The sequence below is a fragment of the Lupinus angustifolius genome, chromosome LG03, assembly GCF_001865875.1.
Source record: "Lupinus angustifolius cultivar Tanjil chromosome LG03, LupAngTanjil_v1.0, whole genome shotgun sequence".
Classification (NCBI taxonomy): domain Eukaryota; kingdom Viridiplantae; phylum Streptophyta; class Magnoliopsida; order Fabales; family Fabaceae; genus Lupinus; species Lupinus angustifolius.
Window position 1 is genome coordinate 11,494,671 of NC_032011.1, and position 20,583 is coordinate 11,515,253.

Below are 20,583 nucleotides of genomic sequence, written 5' to 3' on the forward strand. Positions count from 1 at the left end.
ATTTTACATCATAAATATATATACTTATATAAACCTATACCAATTCATATATCAAATTATATTCTTATAATCTGAATTCATATTTCGGAGATTTGATTTAAAATTGAAAAAAAGTATTATACTTAACCAAACATATGACTAGTATCACATTCAAAAATTAACCGATGAATGTTGGTCAAGTAGTACATGTTTTATTCCACTTAAGCAAGGTTTCAGTAAGTCTTATGGATGGAAAAAATGTCTACTAAGAGAGTTAGCCCACACACCTGTAAATGTTCACGGCTTAGACAAGATTGTCTTCAATGCAAAAATACGGAATAAAGAAAAAAGAAAACATTAAAAAATTAACCCAATGAATATTTACTAAAGATAAGTCTTTATCACGGGTGGAGTTCGGATTCGCAATTAACATTTCGGGGGGCGGTCCCAAAGTGACAATGCCTACCCCGAGTGTAAGTTAAAAATCCGTAGTTTATCCACCAAGTTCTCCTAAAAACTTGTACCCACCTTCAAACTCTGCTCAAATTCCCACTGCACCTTCCTAAACACCAAAACAACATGGTAGTTGTAGCTAATATATGGGGTGTGTCCCAATATATCTCTAGCACTCGTACCCAATTCAGAACCCCTTCAACCTCTTTCAATTTTCACCAAAAGAAATCATCTACTTTACTTGTGGGTAGTTGGGGCTACCACCCATTTCGAACCAACTTATCAATATTTACCAAAAGAACCCGAAGCCAGTGTTGTTGTTGCTCCGCTAATACCAATAGCACCAGTTCTCTTAACTGGGATTGGAATCGATGGTGCCGCCATTTCTCTGATATTGAAGAGGCCGAGAACTTATCCTCTGTTCTCAAGGTATTTTTTGCTCAAAACATGCTTTCTTCGTATACATATTATTTTGTACGAGAGAAAAATATATGGGCCGATAGTAATATTGACGGTTTGTGAGTTTTATACACTGTAATTGTATTATTATTATTATTATTATTATTATTATTAATAAACCTTTATATTAACAGTGCTTATATATTAGACTATATTTCTATTATATATGTTAAAATGTGTGCACTTGAGGTTTTTCTTAAAAAGGTCAGAAAAGTTGTCATTTAGTTGAGTTAGTGTGTATTTGGATTAGGAAAAATAGATTATTTTAATGTTATAATCAAATTTATGTTTGAATGTGTTGCTCAAGTCATTTTCACATAATTTAGTTTGTTTGTGCAAAATAGTTAAAAGTTATATGTTTACCATTTATAAATAATATTAGTTTCATAGTTAGTTGTGTAAGGGCAAAATATAAAAAATGCAAATAGTCTCAAAATAATCCAACCTTTTTTAAAGGGTTTTGTTACATCCAGTCCTTAAGGATTGAGTTTAAGCTTGTTGTTTTTTGTATTTTAATTGTTTTGTGGAGCTTGTATAATTACAATAACAACCAAGTCTTAGTTCTATTAGGGGTGTCGGTTATATGGATCGAACAATGATGCTATAATGCTACACTCTTTTCCGGTGTTTTAAATTGCGGTTTCGTTCGCGATTGTAGTAATAGTTGTAATTATTGTGATTACGGTTACTGTGGTCATTGCAGTGTGAATTATTTTGCAATTAAAAAGATATTTATGAATTAGATGGGCCCGATGCAGTCTGATGCGACACAAATGCTGTCTGATGTGACCCAAATGCTGCTCGATACGGTTGTGTTGCGGCCCAATGTGATTACGCTGCAACCTGATATGGTCGCATCATTGTGATTCAGTGTCGCATCGTAGTAGTGGTGTGATGCGTTTGTGACAGTCACCACAACCACAATATTGTGGCCACATCATGTGATGCAGTCCGCAATTTGAATCACTATTTTCTACAATAGGAGCTACTCTAACCTTCTCCTTAATACATTCATTCTTAATTTTATCTTGTCTAGTATTTCCACTTATCCAATACAATACTCTCATCTCTATTACCTTGATTTTATTCTTTTGTTGACCTTTTACCACCTAATATCTAGTCCCATATAACATTGTGAGTCTTGTAATGTGCGATAAAATTTTCTCATAAGCTCGTGTGTCACATTTCTATCAATAACACCTGATGCGCTCCGCCATTTCATCCATCCCGCTTGAGTCCTATAGTTTACATCCCTTTGATTTCCCCATCGTATCTTATGATTAACCCAACTAGAATGGTGTCATTCACAAAAAGCACTTCTCCTTAATACATTTATTCTTAATTCTATCTTGTCTAGTATTTCCACTCATCCAATACAATACTCTCATCTCTATTACCTTGAGTTTATTCTTTTGTTGACCTTTTACCACCTAATATCTAGTCCCATATAACATTGTGAGTCTTGTAATGTGCGATAAAATTTTCTCATAAGCTCGTGTGTCACATTTCTATCAATAACATCTGATGCGCTCCGCCATTTCATCCATCCCGCTTGAGTCCTATAGTTTACATCCCTTTGGTTTCCCCATCGTATCTTATGATTAACCCAACTAGAATGGTGTCATTCACAAAAAGCATGCATTGTGACATTGGTTCTTGGATATGCTCAGTAAAAACATTCAAGACCAATATAAACAGGTGGAGATCGATGTTGATCCTTGGTGTTGTCCTATAGCAACATGAAAATCTTTCGAGACTCTATATTGTGTTCTGGTACCAGTTGTGAGTCTTGATTCCATCACACTCATCCTTGATTGTTCAAATGTAGGTTATTTGAACTCCTTTCTTCTCTAGAGCTTTCCACAATATCTTTCTAGGCACCTTATCATAGCCTTTTCCAAATCATGAAAACCATGTGTAAGATCCTTTGGTTCATTCGATATCTCTCCATCAATCGTTGTAGCAAGTAAGTAGCCTCCACGGTCATCCTCTTTGGTGTAAAACCAAATTGGTTTTCAATAATGTTCGACTTGTTTCAACTTTCGTTTAATTATCCTCTCCCATACCTTCATAGTATCACTCATGAACTTAATCCCCTATGTATACTTGGTGCTATACTTATCTCTCTTCTTCTTTTAATAATATTTCTATCTCCTTTCCATCTGGATCAACTTATTTCTATTTCCTTTCCATTCTTATTAGTTTTCTACCCAAGTTGCATGATTGCAGTTAACTTTGTGTTTGGAAAGGAACCATATAATATTCAATGACTCATTTCATCCTAGACTTTGTTTGGGATAGAGCTACTCCTTTGGCATCTCTCTGGTCCTCAGCCAGTGGCATAGTTTGTTGCATAGCTTTGCCACATAGGTTGGCTGTAGTAGTTACCTTCTCCTTTTCCTTTTCTTTTTTCTTGTTTTGTTTTCTTTTGTGAGGAATGAGGATATCTTTTCCTCTTCCTTTTATCAAAAGACTCTCTTGGTAGGTACTTGTGAGAAATAACAAGGAGAATGGAATGGAAAATTTGTTGAGGACATGTCATATTATTTAATTTATTTCCAAGCAGGTGGTTGTAGTTTACACATAAGTGGTACATATGTTGCTTGTGTTAGCTATATATAGTGAGTATATAATTATGTTACTTGCCCGCCAGTTTCAACTTGAAGATGCTGTTCAAAAGGAGGATTTTCATGAAGCAGCCAAGTTGAATAGGGCTATAGCAGAAGCAACATCCAAGGACAGTGTTGCTGAAATCATGTCTCAGCTGAAGGTCAGATCAGATTTTGTTTCAATCAGTTGGATATCAACTTTCCTTCTTAAGGTTGGTCCATTAATCTAACATTTATTGGTGTTGCAGAGTGCCATAGATGATGAACGCTACCATGATGCATCAAGATTATGTAAATACACTGGAAGTGGACTGGTAATGTTCTTGATACTTTGCTCTTGCTGTTATTCAAAAGCATAACTGTAGCAGTTTTAGATTCTAGCATTTGCTACTCCATTTTCATTCCTCTAGAAGATTTAGCCTCTTTATTTTCTGTCCTTATAACGTAATTTGTTTGGAAAATCCAACAAAGTTCACACTATTGAACAGACACGGTTTCAACATGGCTTAAGAAACCTTTCTATGTCCCAGGAGGAAGAAGACATTTAAAGTATCCAGTGCAAAATAATCAACAGTTTGCAATAGTTTTTTCCCTCACATCTGTCTTCATTAAAACTCAAATGCCACATGCTAGTTACAACTAGTCACCCTCCCAGACTCACTCAATCACAACAAATACTGCTAGATCTCGAAATAATTCACCGTGTTCTCCCTCCCTCAATAGCGATGGGGAGTAATAAGTGTATTTGGGGAAAAAATGGGTGTGTTGTGGAGGGAACACCTGGAAACCCTCCAAACTACTGAACTTTTTCACTCTCTAATTACAACTTTACTACTTGATTTCATGTAAAATATTTTATGACATTTCAAAGTTTTGTCAAGGAGTAAGTAAGAGATATTTGGAAGAAATCTGAAAACTGTCTTCATCCACAACAAACTCATAAGTTATAACTAAGAAAAAGACTCAAATTTTATGTAATAGAGGACAAGCTTGAGCAGTAGCACTTCTAGGTTGAGCTTATGTTCATAAATTATGCAGTTGTATGGGAAGATGATCCCATCTCCCCATCTGGGAAAATCACTTGTAAATGGTATTAGCCTAGTGGTGCTTGTGACCAGTGGGTATTGATTATGATAATATTAGCATCAGCATGTATGTGAATCACACTCCCTCGATGCCCATTAACCATTTTTACCTTTATGTTGAAGGTGGGTTGGTGGGTAGGCTATTCAAAAGATCCAGATGACCCATTTGGTAGAATAATACATGTAAGTCCTGGTATGGGTAGATTTGTCGGCAGGAGTTACAGTCCAAGGTATAATTGTTCTAGTAATTTCTGTTTTCCCTTCAGGTAACTGTGGAGCATGACTTATTTGTGTTTGGTACAGACAATTGATCACAAAATCTACTGGGACACCAATATTTGAAATTTATGTGGTGAAGGACACTGACAACACATATCATATGCAGGTAATATTCAAATTTCCCAACTACATAATGTTTGTTTGTGACATACCAGTACACAAGGCGGAACATATTTAAAATATTGATTCATGGACCTTGGATGATTTTGTAATATTTAAATCTGAAAGAATAAACTTTATATCAGAGGAAACATAGTTTAGGGCACTAATGCAAATATTCAGTATGTAAACGGAACAAATAGGAATTATGGAATTAGAACTTCTTTTTTGAGGAAGGATGTTGGCTTCTGTTTGAATGATTTTCTGTTGGCATGTTTTTACTGGAAGTCTATCATCTTTGATTTCTGCTGGACCGTATAATTTACTTTGGTAGTATGCATGTAATCCTTATGATGTCATATCTGGTAACACTTAATAGGTAGTGTACTTGCGACGGGCCAAAGGAAATTCAATGGGTAACCCTCCTTCATTATCTGATAAAAGTGCAACCAAACCTGAGGTTGAGAACGCATCCACAGTTGATGTGCCAGAACATGAAGAGAAGGATGAGATAAATGATAAGAAAAACAGTAATATGGAGGAAGCAACTGAGGAGGGCATTAAAAGTGTCATAAATTTTCTTGAACAAAAAATTCCAGGATTTAAAGTCAAAGTTATGAATATTAATGTTTCTGTTAAGCAACTGATGGAGAAAGATGGTAGTAAAGCAAGCTCCAATGAGAGCCCTGAAGGGGAAGTTAATAATCTAGATGAACCTGATGGAGTCACTCTAGGAGCAGATAGTGATGCCTTAGAAGAAGAAAATGATTTGGATATGAAGCTTCTTGTTGGTGGGGTGGTACAAGACAATGAAGATACTCCTGTCAATGATGACTTTACACGTCTTCCAGCCGAAATAAGGGATATGGAAAGGGATTCTTTTGCCTTTCACATTCCCAGGAGAAATCTAGATTTTGATATGAGAGAACATAAAGTGACCAATATCAATGTGGCAACCATGGCAACAGAAGGAATCTCACAGCTTATGCCTCCTGATGTTGCTGATGAATTTTGGAGTTCGGATTTAGTCTCGTCTAAGGTGAGATTGAAATTAGAGACTTTGAATCATAATAAGAATCTGGAAATATTTGTTATGATTATGATGCTCAGTACTTAGGACTTTATGTATGTTCACAACAGTGTTTTTTTTTATGAATTACATTAACCCTCCCCCCTCACACCATCTAATGCACATAAGTAAATAAAAAGATACTTCACATAGTTAAATCCCAGTCTTTAAAATAGAACATAAGTAAATGAAAAGCCATGTAGATACCACACAAAAGATTTAGAGTCGATAATAATGGCCATGAAACTCGTGATTTTTTCTATTGAGAGCCTCAAGTAAGGACACTGTTATAAAGAAAGGATTTAGTACAGGTACTGCTATAAAATAGTCACCACCACATTTTCTCCTTATGTCTTTTACATAGCGTTTATGTTCCCTTTGTATTAGTTATCTTCTTCTTGGATGTACTGCTGCTAGTTTGGGAGCTTCTTTGCGAAAATTCAGCAGTCATCTTGAATTTACCTCCTCTAGTTCCTAGTGTATTTATTAACCTTCATGGGCTTCCTTTCAATGCCCGTACTAACTTTTTTGGCACCCTTGCCCATTCCTGGGCTGGATGTAAGTTTAAAAATATCTTGTCAACTTTGGTACCAGGTAACTAAATGTGGCACGTCATGAATTATAGCATAGTTGCCTTTGACTGAAAAAGATAAAAGAGACATTTTTTCCCCCAATACTAGGTACTGGGAGATATAAGTCTTTGAAATTACTTTGAACGGATGACTTTTCCTAGAAAAGTTTCCATGAATATCTTTTGCACTTGGAGATGCAGGTGTTGGAATAGCATTCTTGAAACCTGCTCTTTGTATTTCTTGCATCACTTTTACGTCTTCTTTGGCAAGCATTTTTGGATCCTTGCCATATATGTAAACATAAATGATAGAGTAAATTATGTTAAGGTTCCATCTCAAAACCAATTGGCTATGAGAGGAGTAGCCCAACAGGTTTTAAACCATTCCCGAGATAATGAGGTAAGCAATGTGGGACTTACTTTCCAACATGCCCCTTCCATATAAGCTTGTCGGACCAGGCGCAGAGTTACCTTTGACCCATAACTAAAGGGTATCTTTTGGCCTATGACAACAGGAAAGAAGTTGGGCTCTAGCTCTGATACCATGTAAAAATATGGAAAACTGAATATCTTATGTTTTTATTGTATTGATCAATAGATAATAAACATGATTATATAGGGAATTACAAAGAGAAGAAAAAAGGAAACTAAATCAATCCTAATCAGAAAAAAAAACATCTATACAATTCCCTATCACCAATCCCTTGATTTTAGGGATTACAATTTGATTCTTATCTATTCTTGATCATACTCTGATTTGTTTGATTATTGTAATTATACACAATATTTACATTGTGACATTCCCCCTCAAGCTGAGGAATAGATGTCTTCCATTCCTAGCTTGGCTATAATGTCATGAAAGTTTGAACTGTTCAGCCCCTTTGTTAAAACATCAGTTAATTGATGTCCTGATGGAACATATGACATACACACTAGGCCTTCCTCTAGTTTTTCTTTGATGAAATGTTTGTCGATCTCAATGTGCTTTGTCCTATCATGTTGTATAGGATTATGAGCAATATTGATAGTTGATTTGTTGTCACAATAGAGTTTCATAGAACCTTCCAATTTAACTCTTAAATCATTTAGAATAATTTTTAGCCATAGAAGTTCACATAATCCATGAGCAATAGCTCTGAATTCTGATTCTGCTGATGATCTTGCCACCAAGTTTTGTTTCTTGCTTCTCCATGTTATTAAATTACCTCCAAGGAAAGTACAATACCCAGTAGTTGATCTTCTGTCCACTAGGGAACCCGCATAATCAACATCAGTGTAGGCTTCTAGAGCAAGAGTGTCATTCATTTTGAACATAATTCCTTTTCCTGGATTGCCTTTCAAGTAATGAAACACCTTATAAGCATCTTGAAGATGAGGTTATCTAGGATCATGCATGAATTGACTGATCATGCTCACTGAGTGTGCTATGTCTGGCCGAGTGTGCGCAAGGTATATGAGTTTGTCAACTAACCTCTGATACATCCTCTTGTCAACCGAAGGTTCTTCTTTAGCTTCTTCAACTTGTGATTAGAATCCATTGGAGTAGAGGTTGGCTTGCACCCAATCTTTCCTGTTTCTGCCAATAAATCAGTTACCTACTTCTACTGAGATATGAAAATAAATACCAAGAAAGTACTTTAGTTTCCCTAACTCCTTTATCTCAAATTCTTGTATTAGTCTCTACCTCAATTTATATTTTTCTTTCTCATCATTTTCTGTCACTACAATGTCATCAACATAAACTAAAAGAAGAGTTACTCCCCCTGCATCTGAATGTTTAATAAAGAGAGTATGGTCACCTTGACTTTGTTAATACCCAAACCCTCTCATGGCTTTTGCAAATCTCCCAAACCAGGCTCTAGGGGACTGTTTTCCATAAAGAGCTTTTCGCAGTTTGCACACCTTACTTTTTGTCTCCCCTTTAAAACCTGGTGGAATGTTCATGTAGATTTCTTCATCTAAGTTACCATGAAGAAATGCATTTTTGACATCATACTGTAGGAGTTGCCAATTAAAATGTGCGGCCAATGATAATAAAATTCTCACAGTATTCATCTTAGCAATAGGGGCAAATGTCTCCTGATAATCAACTTCTTGTGTTTGAGTATACCCTTTTGCCACTAACCTTGCCTTATATCTCTCAAGGGACCCATGAGCCTCATATTTTAGTGTGAAAATCCACTTATAGTCAACAATATTTTTTCTTCTAGGTTTATCAACAACCTCCTATGTTTCATTCTTTTCTAATGCATTCATCTCTTCTCTCATAGCTTTTCTCCATTCTGTTTTTGACAATGCCTCAGAAACAGTGTTTGGAATAACAATGGTATTTAGACTCATAATAAATTTTTTCCATTGGAGTACCCGCAACAATGCACCATATGGAAGTTCAGTTTTAGCTAAGGCTGGGTTACCAGTGATACGGATCGAATTCTGCTCTTGCTTGACTGTGAGCTCCAATTTACGAAAATCAGCTTGGACATCACCCAATCCAGATAACCAATCTAAACCAACACCAGATCAACCCCCTTGAGAGTGAAGAGGTAAAAGTGTTGGACCACCTCCAAATTCTGTATCTGGAAAGACAATTAGGCGCATTTCCCCCTACACTTCACCTTATGCCCGTCTCCTACCTTCACCATACAAGGAGTATCCTGGACCACCAGACTCTACTCTCTCACCACCTCATTGGCTATGAAGTTATGAGAAGCTCCACAATCAATAAACACAACCATAGCTTTTCCCCTTAATACCCCTTCTACCTTCCAGGACCGTGTAGTAGTGAAGCCAAACATGGAACACAAGGACAACCGCAAGTCTTGTACCAAGTCCACGGGTTCAATCCCTACACCTTCTTCCTCCCTCTCCTCTTCCTCCATGATAAGCATTCGAAATTGTCTATTTTCGCATCGGTGATCTCTAGTATAAGGCTCATGACATCTAAAGCATAGCCCTTTCTCACGCCTGTCTCTAACCTTAGCACTGGTCAAATGCTTGAATTCTCCTCCTCCTGGCCGAACACCTTCCCCCATGGTTTTCAATCCAAAATTTCCAGTCGTGTTACTCCCCCCAAAACTGTCCAGTTTTCCCTCTGCAGCTGTTTTTGATTCCACGGTTACCGTTCTAGAGTAAGGATTGCTTCTTTGACCACCTCCACTTTGGCTTGCATAACCGAACGAGCCCTTCTTACTCAAGATTACATTCTTTTGCTCAATCAATAGCACCTTCTGTATAATATCGAATAACGAATGTAATTCATACAATTTTACCTCGGCTCGAAGCTCCTCTTTCAACCCATTCAGAAAGATGCCTCTTGCAAACTCTTGATCTATGTTTCTCAAAGTCCCTACATACTTCTCAAACTCCTCTACAAACTCTTCCACGGAACCGGTTTGCTTGAGGGTCAGTAACTGCTCCAACGGATTTTGAACCATAGATGGTTGGAATCTTCGAACCACAACAATCTTGAACCCTTCCCAATTCGGCCTAGGGTTGCACTTTCCCACCAATGGTACCAACTCAAAGCCTTTCCTTCAAGTGCCATAACAGTGGCTTGCATTTTCTCCCCTTCCGTAAGCTCCTTTAGTTGGCAGTATCTCTCCAACCGATGTGTCCATCCAAAAGCGTCATCGCCGAAAAATTGGAATTTCCAATTTTCTCCATTTTTCCGCCGGAATTGACCATCCTCTTCACGGAACTCATCTCTCCCGTGATCAACCCTCTCCCACCGACTCTAGCCTTCTTCCCTGCGGAAATCCTCACCACCGAGATAGTGTCTGCCTCGTCGTTCTCGGCTGCGGAACTCACCTCTGCCACGACCAATTCTGCCGCTGTGAACAGAACTGGCGGCATCACCGCCGTGGTCAGCATCGGCGGTGAAACAGTAGCGCTCCATCTTCGCCGTCATCTCTGCCATCTGTTCCTCGTGTTTCTTCACCAAAGCTTCCGCGAATTCCAACCTCATATGCATCTCTTCACATTCTTGTTCCCAATCTTCTCTGGACTGTGACATGCTTTGAGTCTACATGAATTATTGATGAATAGACAGTGATTTTCAGGGCACCGGAATCAGTGCTCTGATACCAGTGGTAACACTGATAAAAGAATGCACAAAAGAAGAAGTTCCGAACAAAATTGATCCGGAATCAATTGAATTCCGGATACTAATACTTTTTTATTGATTGCAAGATTAGAAGAAGACAATGAAGAACCCTAATTGATTCCCTGAATCAATTACACATTATAAGATTGATTCTCTGAATCAATTCCCCTTCCTACACAATACTTCCAAACTACTCACCCTAACCCTCCTCACTCCTATTTATAGATTTCCCCCTATAACCCCTACGGAAGTTACACTGCTCTGGAGCTTCTTCATTCTCTACTGCCATGAGACTCTGCTGCCACGTGGACTAATGGTTGCCACGTGGCCTCCTCCGATACACTTTAGTGATGGGTGGTCTCTCCCGCACCCTATCAGTCTTTCCCTAGTTTAAAAAATTGACAACACAAAATGTTTACATATGTAAGTGCTATTACAGCACTTGCATCACTAAGAGTAAGTTTGGAAAGAAAATGAGGAAGTTTGAAGAATTCGATTCTAACACTTGCATCATGAAGAGCAAAGGATATTCATGAAAAATTTCTGGAATAAACTTCCTTTTAAGGTAATTCCAAAGACTTGTATCTTCCAACATTGAGGTACATGCAAGATGACCGTTGATTTTCTGCCACAAAGCTCCCAAAATATGTAGCACATCATCCAAGAAGAAAATAACTAATACAAAAGGCTACAAAAGTCACATAGAAGATAATAAGGATAAGGTGTACTAGTATTGTTTTCCTTGTAGTGCCTGTATTAAATCCTTCATGCTGGAAATGACAAACTTAATCGGACATATGGCAAAGTGTTTTTGTTACGAAACAAAGGGGTAATGTCAAATTTAATAGCACAGGGGCCCAAAGTATTTTCAAGTAATCATATACAGGTAAAGTATAATTTACCCTAAAATGTTTAATCAATGCATTCCTTTTACTTTATTTTTTCTGGATGCTTCAGAATTGTCTCTTTACAATGTTGGTCATCATTGTTAAATGAATGTGTACAGAGTGATTTTCCATTCCCAAAAGGATGGGGTGTGATGAATTCTTGAAGTCTAGTCCTGTCCATATTCATCTTAAATTACTGGAATAGATGAGATTGTGGTTTCTGCACTTGAGAACTTTTTGAAGTTTAAGAACCTTGTGTGAACTGACTTATGTTTCACTTTGCTCAGGTTTCCAAAAGTATGCGTGAAATTGTCAAACTTGCTATTGTTAAAGCACAAAAAAGAAGTAGATTATCCGAGGATACACATTTTAGGCGGATTCCCAGCTCAATAAGGGATTCTGATCCTTTTGATGGTAAGGTTGCTTAAACTTTTGTGTCGATGATCTATTTGGAATTTGTGCAATGAATATGGTACACAATAAATTTATGCCGAATGAACTGTAGGATTGTATGTTGGTGCATTTGGTCCTTATGGACTTGAAATAGTGCAATTGAGGCGAAAGTTTGGTCATTGGAATGATGCAGACAATGAAAACAACCCTTCAGATATGGAATTTTTTGAATATGTAGAGGCAGTGAAGTTGACAGGGGATCTTAATGTTCCTGCTGGCCAGGTTTAAGCATTTTGAATCTCTAGACTCTAGATCCTTATTGCCATAATATATACTTCATTGATTTTGTTAAATTTCACTTTTTTGTATGTAGGTGACTTTCCGTGCTAAAATTGGCAGAGGTAATCGCAACACCAACCGGGGGATGTATCCTGATGAATTAGGAGTGGTAATTGCACTTCAGACTTCACAATTGAATGCCTTTGCATGTGCATTTGTGTGTGGATACATTAATATGGGTACATGCTTAGTTGCATATTTTATTCCAAACCATCATGCTGAAGCTGTTCCAAACAGTCTTTTATATCATAGCCCCACCTTATTTTTTGCCACAAAAGTGCTGTGACTTCAGTTATATTGTATATTTGATAAAAATTTAAATCTCCTAACCTCTTTAGTATTCAAAAAATGCCTAGATCATAAGAGTGTGACAATTGATTTCTTATAGTTTTTCAGTAGTTATTCTACTTGTAATGAGCATCAACCAAGCTTTTGTCCCCTACAATTTTTGTAGGCCTCACATCCGTCGCCTATTTACCATTTAGGTGGCACCAAGGAGATCCAACTAAGGTAAGGAACTTCGTGTCACAGCTGTTCCACTCCGCCGCAGTCTCATGAACTGAACTTTGTTGCCTTCCTGCACGCAAACTGAATGGGTGCTGTGTTGTGGGCCAATTTAAGAGATCGATGAGCTTTTTCAGCCCAAAAACTAAGAATCAATGGAATGCTTATTTATCCATGAACATCTATTCAATTTGTATATCTAGGGGATCTCTCTAAATATATAAAAGTTTTTTCGACACGATATGATCGCCTAGCCTTAGCCACATATGCGCAACGGATATGAAGGATTTCAATTGGATAAGATCTTTTGCTTTGATGGAAGCTTTTGGACCTAGCAAAAAGGACTTTATTTTATAAGCCTTCACACATAGAAGCTTTGCCAAGAGCAAGACGAGGAAGGAGAGTCATCGTATAAGCGATAGCTTCCCCCGACCTGCTAAACAAAAAGACAATAGTCGCGGCCTAGTTTGTTTGATTCAAAACAAAAGGAAGGTGAAGAGTTTGGCAACAAGCAAACAACTTTCTATCATAGTCTTTAAGGTTCCAAACCTTAACTACTTAACTTAAGTACTACTACTTTTTGTTGGTAAATAAGGGGGCTGTTCACTACAAGCTATCAATGTTGTCTTAGATTGAACGTCGACTTATCTTATTGTCGTTCAATCTCTAAGGCGGGTTGACATTAAAAACAGAAGAGTGTTCATGTCCAAAGGTGAACAGCGCCCTAACTTCTAGAGTTTGTTGCTTTTCCCATGCCAGAGAAGGACTTATACTGCTCATCTTTGTTTGATATATTCATTCAGTACCAATGCAAACAAAAACTACACCAAACTAGAAACGCCCCTATAGAACTAGAAGTAACCTCTAGTAGTCTAGTAATCGGCCTAACCAAAATGTCAGACAACGAAGAAATACCCTTATGAATTGAATCTTAAGTAGGGGGCTTAGCCCGCCCTCCAGCCAATCGAAGAGGCTAAGAGTTAGCATAAGCTCGAAGAGCTTACTTTCATTCGCTTTGCGGGAACCTCACAACACATAGCTGGAAGTTAGAGGGGCCATACTACCTGCCTAAATCCTCACTCCTAGGGACCTTTAACCAGGTGTTATAAACCACCCGTTCATCTAAAAGAGAGGGGGAGTGGCATATGTATTTGCATGACTCCTACAAATTTTACCCTATCTATACTCAGAGCCAATCTCCTATTAGTCATGCCACCACACTGTAGAACAAGAGCTCGTGTGGAACCTTTTATTTATGGCGAAACAATGGTGGAACATAAAAATAAGATTATGATCGCATAACATAAGGGTCAGAGTTACGGTAAACTCGGCAAAAAGATGACACCCAAAGGAACGATCGATGCGCACAATCCTACCCCTGTCTGCCTCTAGAAATTGGGTTAACCTCCATTTGATCTAGTCTATTTATTGGTGTTTCTAACAGTTTCCTCACACATGCCCAAATCGCCTAAGGTACGATTATACCATCTTTTTTACAATAGGAGCTATCCAAACTATCTCCTTAATGCATTCATTCCTAATCCTATATTGTCTAGTTCTCATCTCTCCATATTGAGTTTATTCTCTTGTTAAATTTAATCGCCCAACATTTAGTCCCATATAAGATAACGAGTCTTATGATTGTGCAGAAAAATTACCCTTTAAGCTTGAACACATTTCTATCACATATAGAACCTAATGCACTTTGCCATTTCATGCACTTACTTGAATCTAATAGTTTATATCTCCCCCAATTTCCTCACCTTGTTGTATGATTAACCTAAGATACTTAAATGTAGTGGCTAGTAAGATGGTATGATTTTAAATCTTATGTACTTCGCTTGACTTAGATTTATATGAAAGTCATGTACTTCTAAAACTTGTCTCTATATACCTAGCTTCGAGTATTATTCCTCTTTCGATTCTCCAACTATGACAAATATCATTCGCATAAAACATATACTGTGGCATTAATTCTTGGGTATCATCAATATACACAAGTAGGAGCTCAGTGTTGTCCTATAGCGTAGAAATCTTCTGAGACTTTATCTTGTATTATCACAATGGTCTTGGTCGCAGCAGAAATATTCTTGATTGCTATAATGGAAACTTCACTTTTGTCTTAGTTGAGTGCTGATACTTCTATATTATGTACTTCATGCTTTTAAGAAGAGTTTCTGCTTTCCCCTTTTATATTATTGATTTGCAACTTTTTGCCTTTCCCTGAGTTTTCTTTTATAACTTTTGTCATTTTAGTCACTTTAAATTGTTCTGGAAACCTGCAACTAATTGCTCAAATACTGCACTTATTTATGAACAGGTTGCAAGTTATAACGGCCAAGGGAGAACAGCAGACTTTGGTTTTCGAAATCCGAAATGGGTTGATGGAGAATTGCTCCAATTTAATGGCAAGGTAAGTTACTGATCATGTGTTTTAGTAATTTTTTCAATGTAAAACCATAATTATTCATATCTGCCAACACGATAAATTATTGCATGGTCCTGTACCATGGTCCAAGCACATCTAAGCCATTTGTTTTGAATGAATTCAAATAATTTTAACTCGTTAACACATGATCAAAGATTTTAATGTGTATGGGATTAATGATCCTAAACTGTGCGATAATTTCTTTTGACCTTTCTATGTTCTGCTGGTGTCATATTTTAGGGCATGGGACCATACATGAAAGCCGCAGATCTTGGCTTCCTTTATAGTGTGCCGGAGCAAAGCGTTCTAGTGTTATTCAACCGTTTGAAACTACCGGAGTGAGCCATAAAGTACCCAAATCGAGTCCTGTCTATTTTGTTTCTTCTCTGACGTCGTCGGGACATCAAGGATTCTAACACTAACAATGAGTACCATGCTACCATTTTTATTGAGTGATAGTTTTTCTTAATGCGCAGGTACTTGTAATTCTTTTTAGCCTATCAAACCGTTCAGAAGTTACTTTTGTTTCTTTGCCTAATCTGTGATCATCATCTGTATATAAATTGTGCTGACTTACAAATCAATGTGATAGAAACTCTGGAGGGACCTTAAAGATCTTTTATGTGCATTATGTTCTCTGTGTGTGCCACTCTCTGTTTTTTATATTTTTATTTATTTACTTCTACCCTTGTTGAAAGTCCAAAGCAGTCATCTTGAATGAAAGGGGAAGCTATCAATAATGAAATTTGATATTAAAGAGCTGAAGACCTTCAGATTCTGATACCTTCTTTCCTCTTAAAATAAAGGAATTCATGTAAGAAGGACATTCGACATATATATACGATGACTCTAGTGATAGCAATTCTCATATAAAAATTGTGAGAACAATAAATTTAGGTCTTACAACCAATCAGGGATGGTTATGATTAGAAGTTAGTTATTGTTACATGATAATCATACTTACATATCTTTTAATCTTGACCACTCAAATAAGATTCAATTGTTCCTATTAATTGTTCTCATATCCTATTTTTTGTGCAAGGGTATTTCCTCACCTTTTTGGGTAAGGAACAAATTACTTTTGGGGTTCGTGGCTGCCCCTCCCAACAAATGTCGCTCCCAGGAATTGAACTCCCGACTTTGGGGATCTAGTGAGGTCTTACACTACTAGACGAACGCCTTGTTGGTCTCACAACAATACATTGTTCTCACGTGAGTCATTCTATATATATATATATATATATACCTATGATGCAACTGAGTGTTTTAAATTGTGAACACAAATATTTTTGTTGTTAAGGTTTATTGCAATTGTGATTATGATTGTGGATCAAGTTTTAAACCCTAAAATGTGTATATTCTATATATTATTTTATTTTCATTATTCAGAAAATACTATGTCTTATTTCTCTAACTAATAAAAAAATAGGTGGTAAATATCTTAGTACAACAAATTTGGTTCTTTTGCCTATATTATTACACAAAGATAAGTCACTCTTGAAATAAAGTTAACTTATATTAAACGTGGTAAAGGCTTGTTGAGATTTTAATTAGGATTTTCTTCACTTTTTATAAAAGGTATTTTGTATGACTTTATTTTGTAACATCAAAAAGTCTACAAGCTAGTCAACTAGTTTATCTTAATAAAATAATGAGTTTGTAATCACATTTGTTTTTATAATTAAGAAGCTCATATTTGATAAGTTATTATAAAGTTGAGGCAGACAAGGAGAAGATGCGGTTAAGCTGTGTTTGCTATATTTTTATAAATAATTCGTTATTAAACACCTTTTACAAGCAATAATATGGAGAGTGCAAGAATAATTTGATTTCAAAATATTAACTTATAACAAGTTCAAATTCTCATAATTACAATAATGAAAAGTAGTAAAGAGGTAAGGGATAGAGAATAAAACACAAATATTTTATCCAGAAGGATTTTTCCCTATTTTTCAAATAGTATAAGTACTAAACACCTCTTCAGACAAGTATCATTTCTATACGAAATCTCTTCAGGCACTAAAAAACTCAAGTATTGTTTCATTTACTAAGTCTCTTAAGGCTCTAAACTTATTCATGTATTCTTTCAAAATACCAAGTCTCAAGTAGAAGAGAGAATCCTTTGATCCAGAAGTTGAAGAAGAAGGGGAGATTAAGAACGAAATCACAGATTACTTTCAAAATCTATTTTGTGACACTCCATTTGGCAGACCCAGACTAGACATGATAGAATGTAATAGTTTATCTCAAGATCAAATGGATTTTCTTAATGTAGATTTTGTGGAAGAGGAGATTAAAGATGTAGTCTAGAGTTTTGAATGCGATAAGAGCCCTGGACCATATGGCTTCAACTTTAGCTCTTGCATAATTTTGGGGAGCTAATAAAGTAGGTTATTTGTAACTATGCTTGTGAATTTAAGGCAAACCATAGGCTTCCGAATGGTTTGAATTCATTTTTCATAGCCCTAATTCCAAAGATTATGAATCCTAACAAAATCCAAGACTACATACCTATTTTGTTAGTGGACTCCTTGTATAAAATTCTAGTGAAAATAATGGTTGTTAGGCTGAAATTAGTTATTGAATCCTTAGTCTCTTCATCTCAATCATCGTTCATTCAAAATAGAAGCATTTTGGATGCGATGGTAGTGATTAATGAGGTTATTTATTCCATAAGGAATGACACAAGTAATTGTCTTCTATTTAAGTTAGACTTTGAAAAGGCACATGATTTTATCAACTAGGAGTTCATAAACTATATGAGTTTAGATTTCGATTTACATACACTTAGAGTAGTGGATCAAAGTTTGCCTCTCATCAACACAATGTCATTTTTATTATTAATGGGACTCCATTGAATGAATTCTCTATGTCAAAAAGGAATTCATCAAGGGGGCCCTATTACACTTTTCTTACTTCTAATGGTAGGAGAAGGTTTTGCATGTTTGATCCGAAAAGCTAAAAGTGAAGGTTTGCTTGATGGTTTTAAATTTGGTAGACAAAAGTGTAAGTTTCAAACCTCTAGTTTGTTTGTATATGACACAATTTCTTTATGCAAGCCTAATGTCACAGAATTATGGATCATTAAACACATCCTCATACGCTTTGACTTTGCTTCAACTCTCAAGGTGAATTAAAAAAAGTTGCTTGTTTGGGTTAAATATGTATGATAACATGTTAACTGTGGGAGATCAAATCCTATTGTGCAAGTTATGCTCCACCCCTTCTCATATCTAGGAATATTGGTGAGGGCAATCCTGAGAAGATACTCAATTTGGTTGCTAGTGATTGAAGCCTTAGCAAAAAGACTAGTAACCTAGAAATGCAAATACAATTCTTTCGGATGGAGAGTGGTTCTCATTAACACGGTTTTGTTAAGTATCCCAATCTATCTCATTTCTATTTATAAATCTCTTAAGAAGGTTATGAACAAACTAATTAATCTTTAGAGAAATTTTCTCCAGGGAACATAACTAGTGGTAAGGGTATAACTTGGATGTCTTGATCGAAAGTTTCAAACCGAAAGAGCTTGACGGTTGGGGTGAAAGAATTATTTATATTTAATGTCTCCCTTAAAGGAAAATGGAAATGGATAAGATTGGTGGAGAAAGATTCAAGATGGGCGAAAGTTGTTAACTCCAAATATTGTTTTACATGTGGAGATCTAGTTTGACTTTGGGTTCTCAATGGTTGAAGGATGTGGAATAAGTGGGTTCCACTCTCGAATTAGTTGAAGGTTGGTTTGATTCAAATCTTTGGAGGGATCTTGGTGATGAATCTCAAACTCTTTTTTGGTTTAATATTTCGATTGGACAAAAGTCTCAAAAAGATGTATTCCCAATGTTATTCTTGTTACCTATAAACAAACAAGCTTTAAGTGACAAACTCTGACTATATGTTTAATGGAGAGTGGAGATGGAATGTTAATTGGAGGAGAAATATGTTTGTTTGGAGAGAGGATTGTAAATACCCAATTTTGACAGGGGTTAAAATTATTTTAAAATAAAATAATTAGAATAAATAAAGGAGGGTAAAAATTATAAGAGTGAGACAATTGGACTTGTTTGTGGCTCATTCAGCGACCCTCCCTATATAATCCTAATTTTAGCAACAATGTGTCACACTTAGAATTTGAAAAAAAATGAGGCAATCCTAAATCTAAGAAGAGAAAAAGAGTAGAGTGGAGACATTCATCATCCATAAAAGAAAAAGGATGGTGTAATAATACAATATTGGTCATCTCATCCTTTCTCCATAAAAAAAGTAACAACAACAGGTTCTTCTTATATTATTTCTTATTCTTTTTGCTCATTTTGTCATTGTGATATTGATGCCTAAATCCATTTGTATCAATTCCATGGAGTAACCAAATATTTGGTTTCTTAAGTTGCCTAAACCAAACAAATAAAATGGGGGACAATACACGTCTGGAATAGGGGCGTCAGTTCTTGATGCCGACTGTCGTCGATGCAGGTTTGTGCCTCCTAAGCAAGATGTCACCGCTGATCCAAGCAATCAGTGAGGGTACCATCCTACAACCCTAACAAGAATCCTTTTTATTTATTTATTTTATTTCAATATTTTCTGTTTTTTTAATTTTTATATTATTTACTTTTCCGTTTTCTCTTTATTGTTTCCGAACTTATTTTATGTAAGATAATGGAATTGTTGAGATTTTATTCATATCAAATAGGTATAAATATACAAGGATTGTGAGAGGTTAATAATGACTAATTACAACCTAATAATAACTGATTACAACAAATAATGACTGATTATTATGTGAATCGTAACATAATAATATCGTATCAGAATATTCTATTCGAATATTCTATCACACCCCCACAGTCGAAGCAGGAGGTTCACTGACGCTGAGACTGGTCCGAAAGTCATCAAAGAGAATACGAGGAAGTCCTTTCGTGAAGATGTCTGCGATCTGCTGTCGAGAGGGAACGTGGAATACGCGTGCCTGACCACGGGCTACTTTTTCCCGTACAAAATGAATGTCCATTTCAATATGCTTGGTACGTTGGTGTTGTACAGGATTATCAGAAAGATAAATGGCACTAACATTATCGCAATACACCAAAGTTGCATTAGGAATAGGAAAATGAAGCTCTAGTAATAGATTACGAATCCAACATGACTCAGAGACAACATTAGCAACACCTCTATATTCGGCTTCAGCACTAGAACGAGAGAGAGTGCGTTGCCTTTTGGAAGACCAAGAGATAAGATTGTTGCCAAGAAAAACACAGTACCCAGATGTGGAACGTCTGGTGTCGGGACATCCACCCCAATCAGCATCAGTGTAGGAGACAAGCTTT

At 36.4% G+C, this 20,583-nt stretch overlaps 1 protein-coding gene across 2 annotated transcripts; it reads left to right on the top strand.

Annotated features, from left to right (window-relative positions):
• Positions 457-15,879, top strand: LOC109343376 (protein EXECUTER 2, chloroplastic-like). 2 transcript variants are annotated; one of them, XM_019581618.1, is made up of 12 exons: positions 458-669; positions 700-861; positions 3,545-3,661; positions 3,749-3,814; positions 4,709-4,815; positions 4,889-4,970; positions 5,343-6,002; positions 11,880-12,006; positions 12,098-12,267; positions 12,359-12,433; positions 15,149-15,241; positions 15,497-15,879. In XM_019581618.1, the coding sequence occupies exons 1-12, from the start codon at positions 559-561 to the stop codon at positions 15,596-15,598; spliced, it is 1,872 nt and encodes a 623-aa protein (XP_019437163.1). In that variant the 5' UTR covers positions 458-558; the 3' UTR covers positions 15,599-15,879. The 2 variants fall into 2 exon arrangements, with proteins under 2 accessions (XP_019437162.1, XP_019437163.1); XM_019581617.1 differs by having other exon boundaries at positions 457-861.

Excerpts from the sequence above, each read along its gene's own strand:
- LOC109343376 (XM_019581617.1), top strand. The coding sequence starts at position 559 with ATGGTAGTTGTAGCTAATATATGGGGTGTGTCCCAATATATCTCTAGC. Across the intron at positions 3,662-3,748 it reads AAATCATGTCTCAGCTGAAG|AGTGCCATAGATGATGAACG; the intron begins GTCAGATCAGAT and ends TTGGTGTTGCAG. Across the intron at positions 4,971-5,342 it reads ACAACACATATCATATGCAG|GTAGTGTACTTGCGACGGGC; the intron begins GTAATATTCAAA and ends AACACTTAATAG.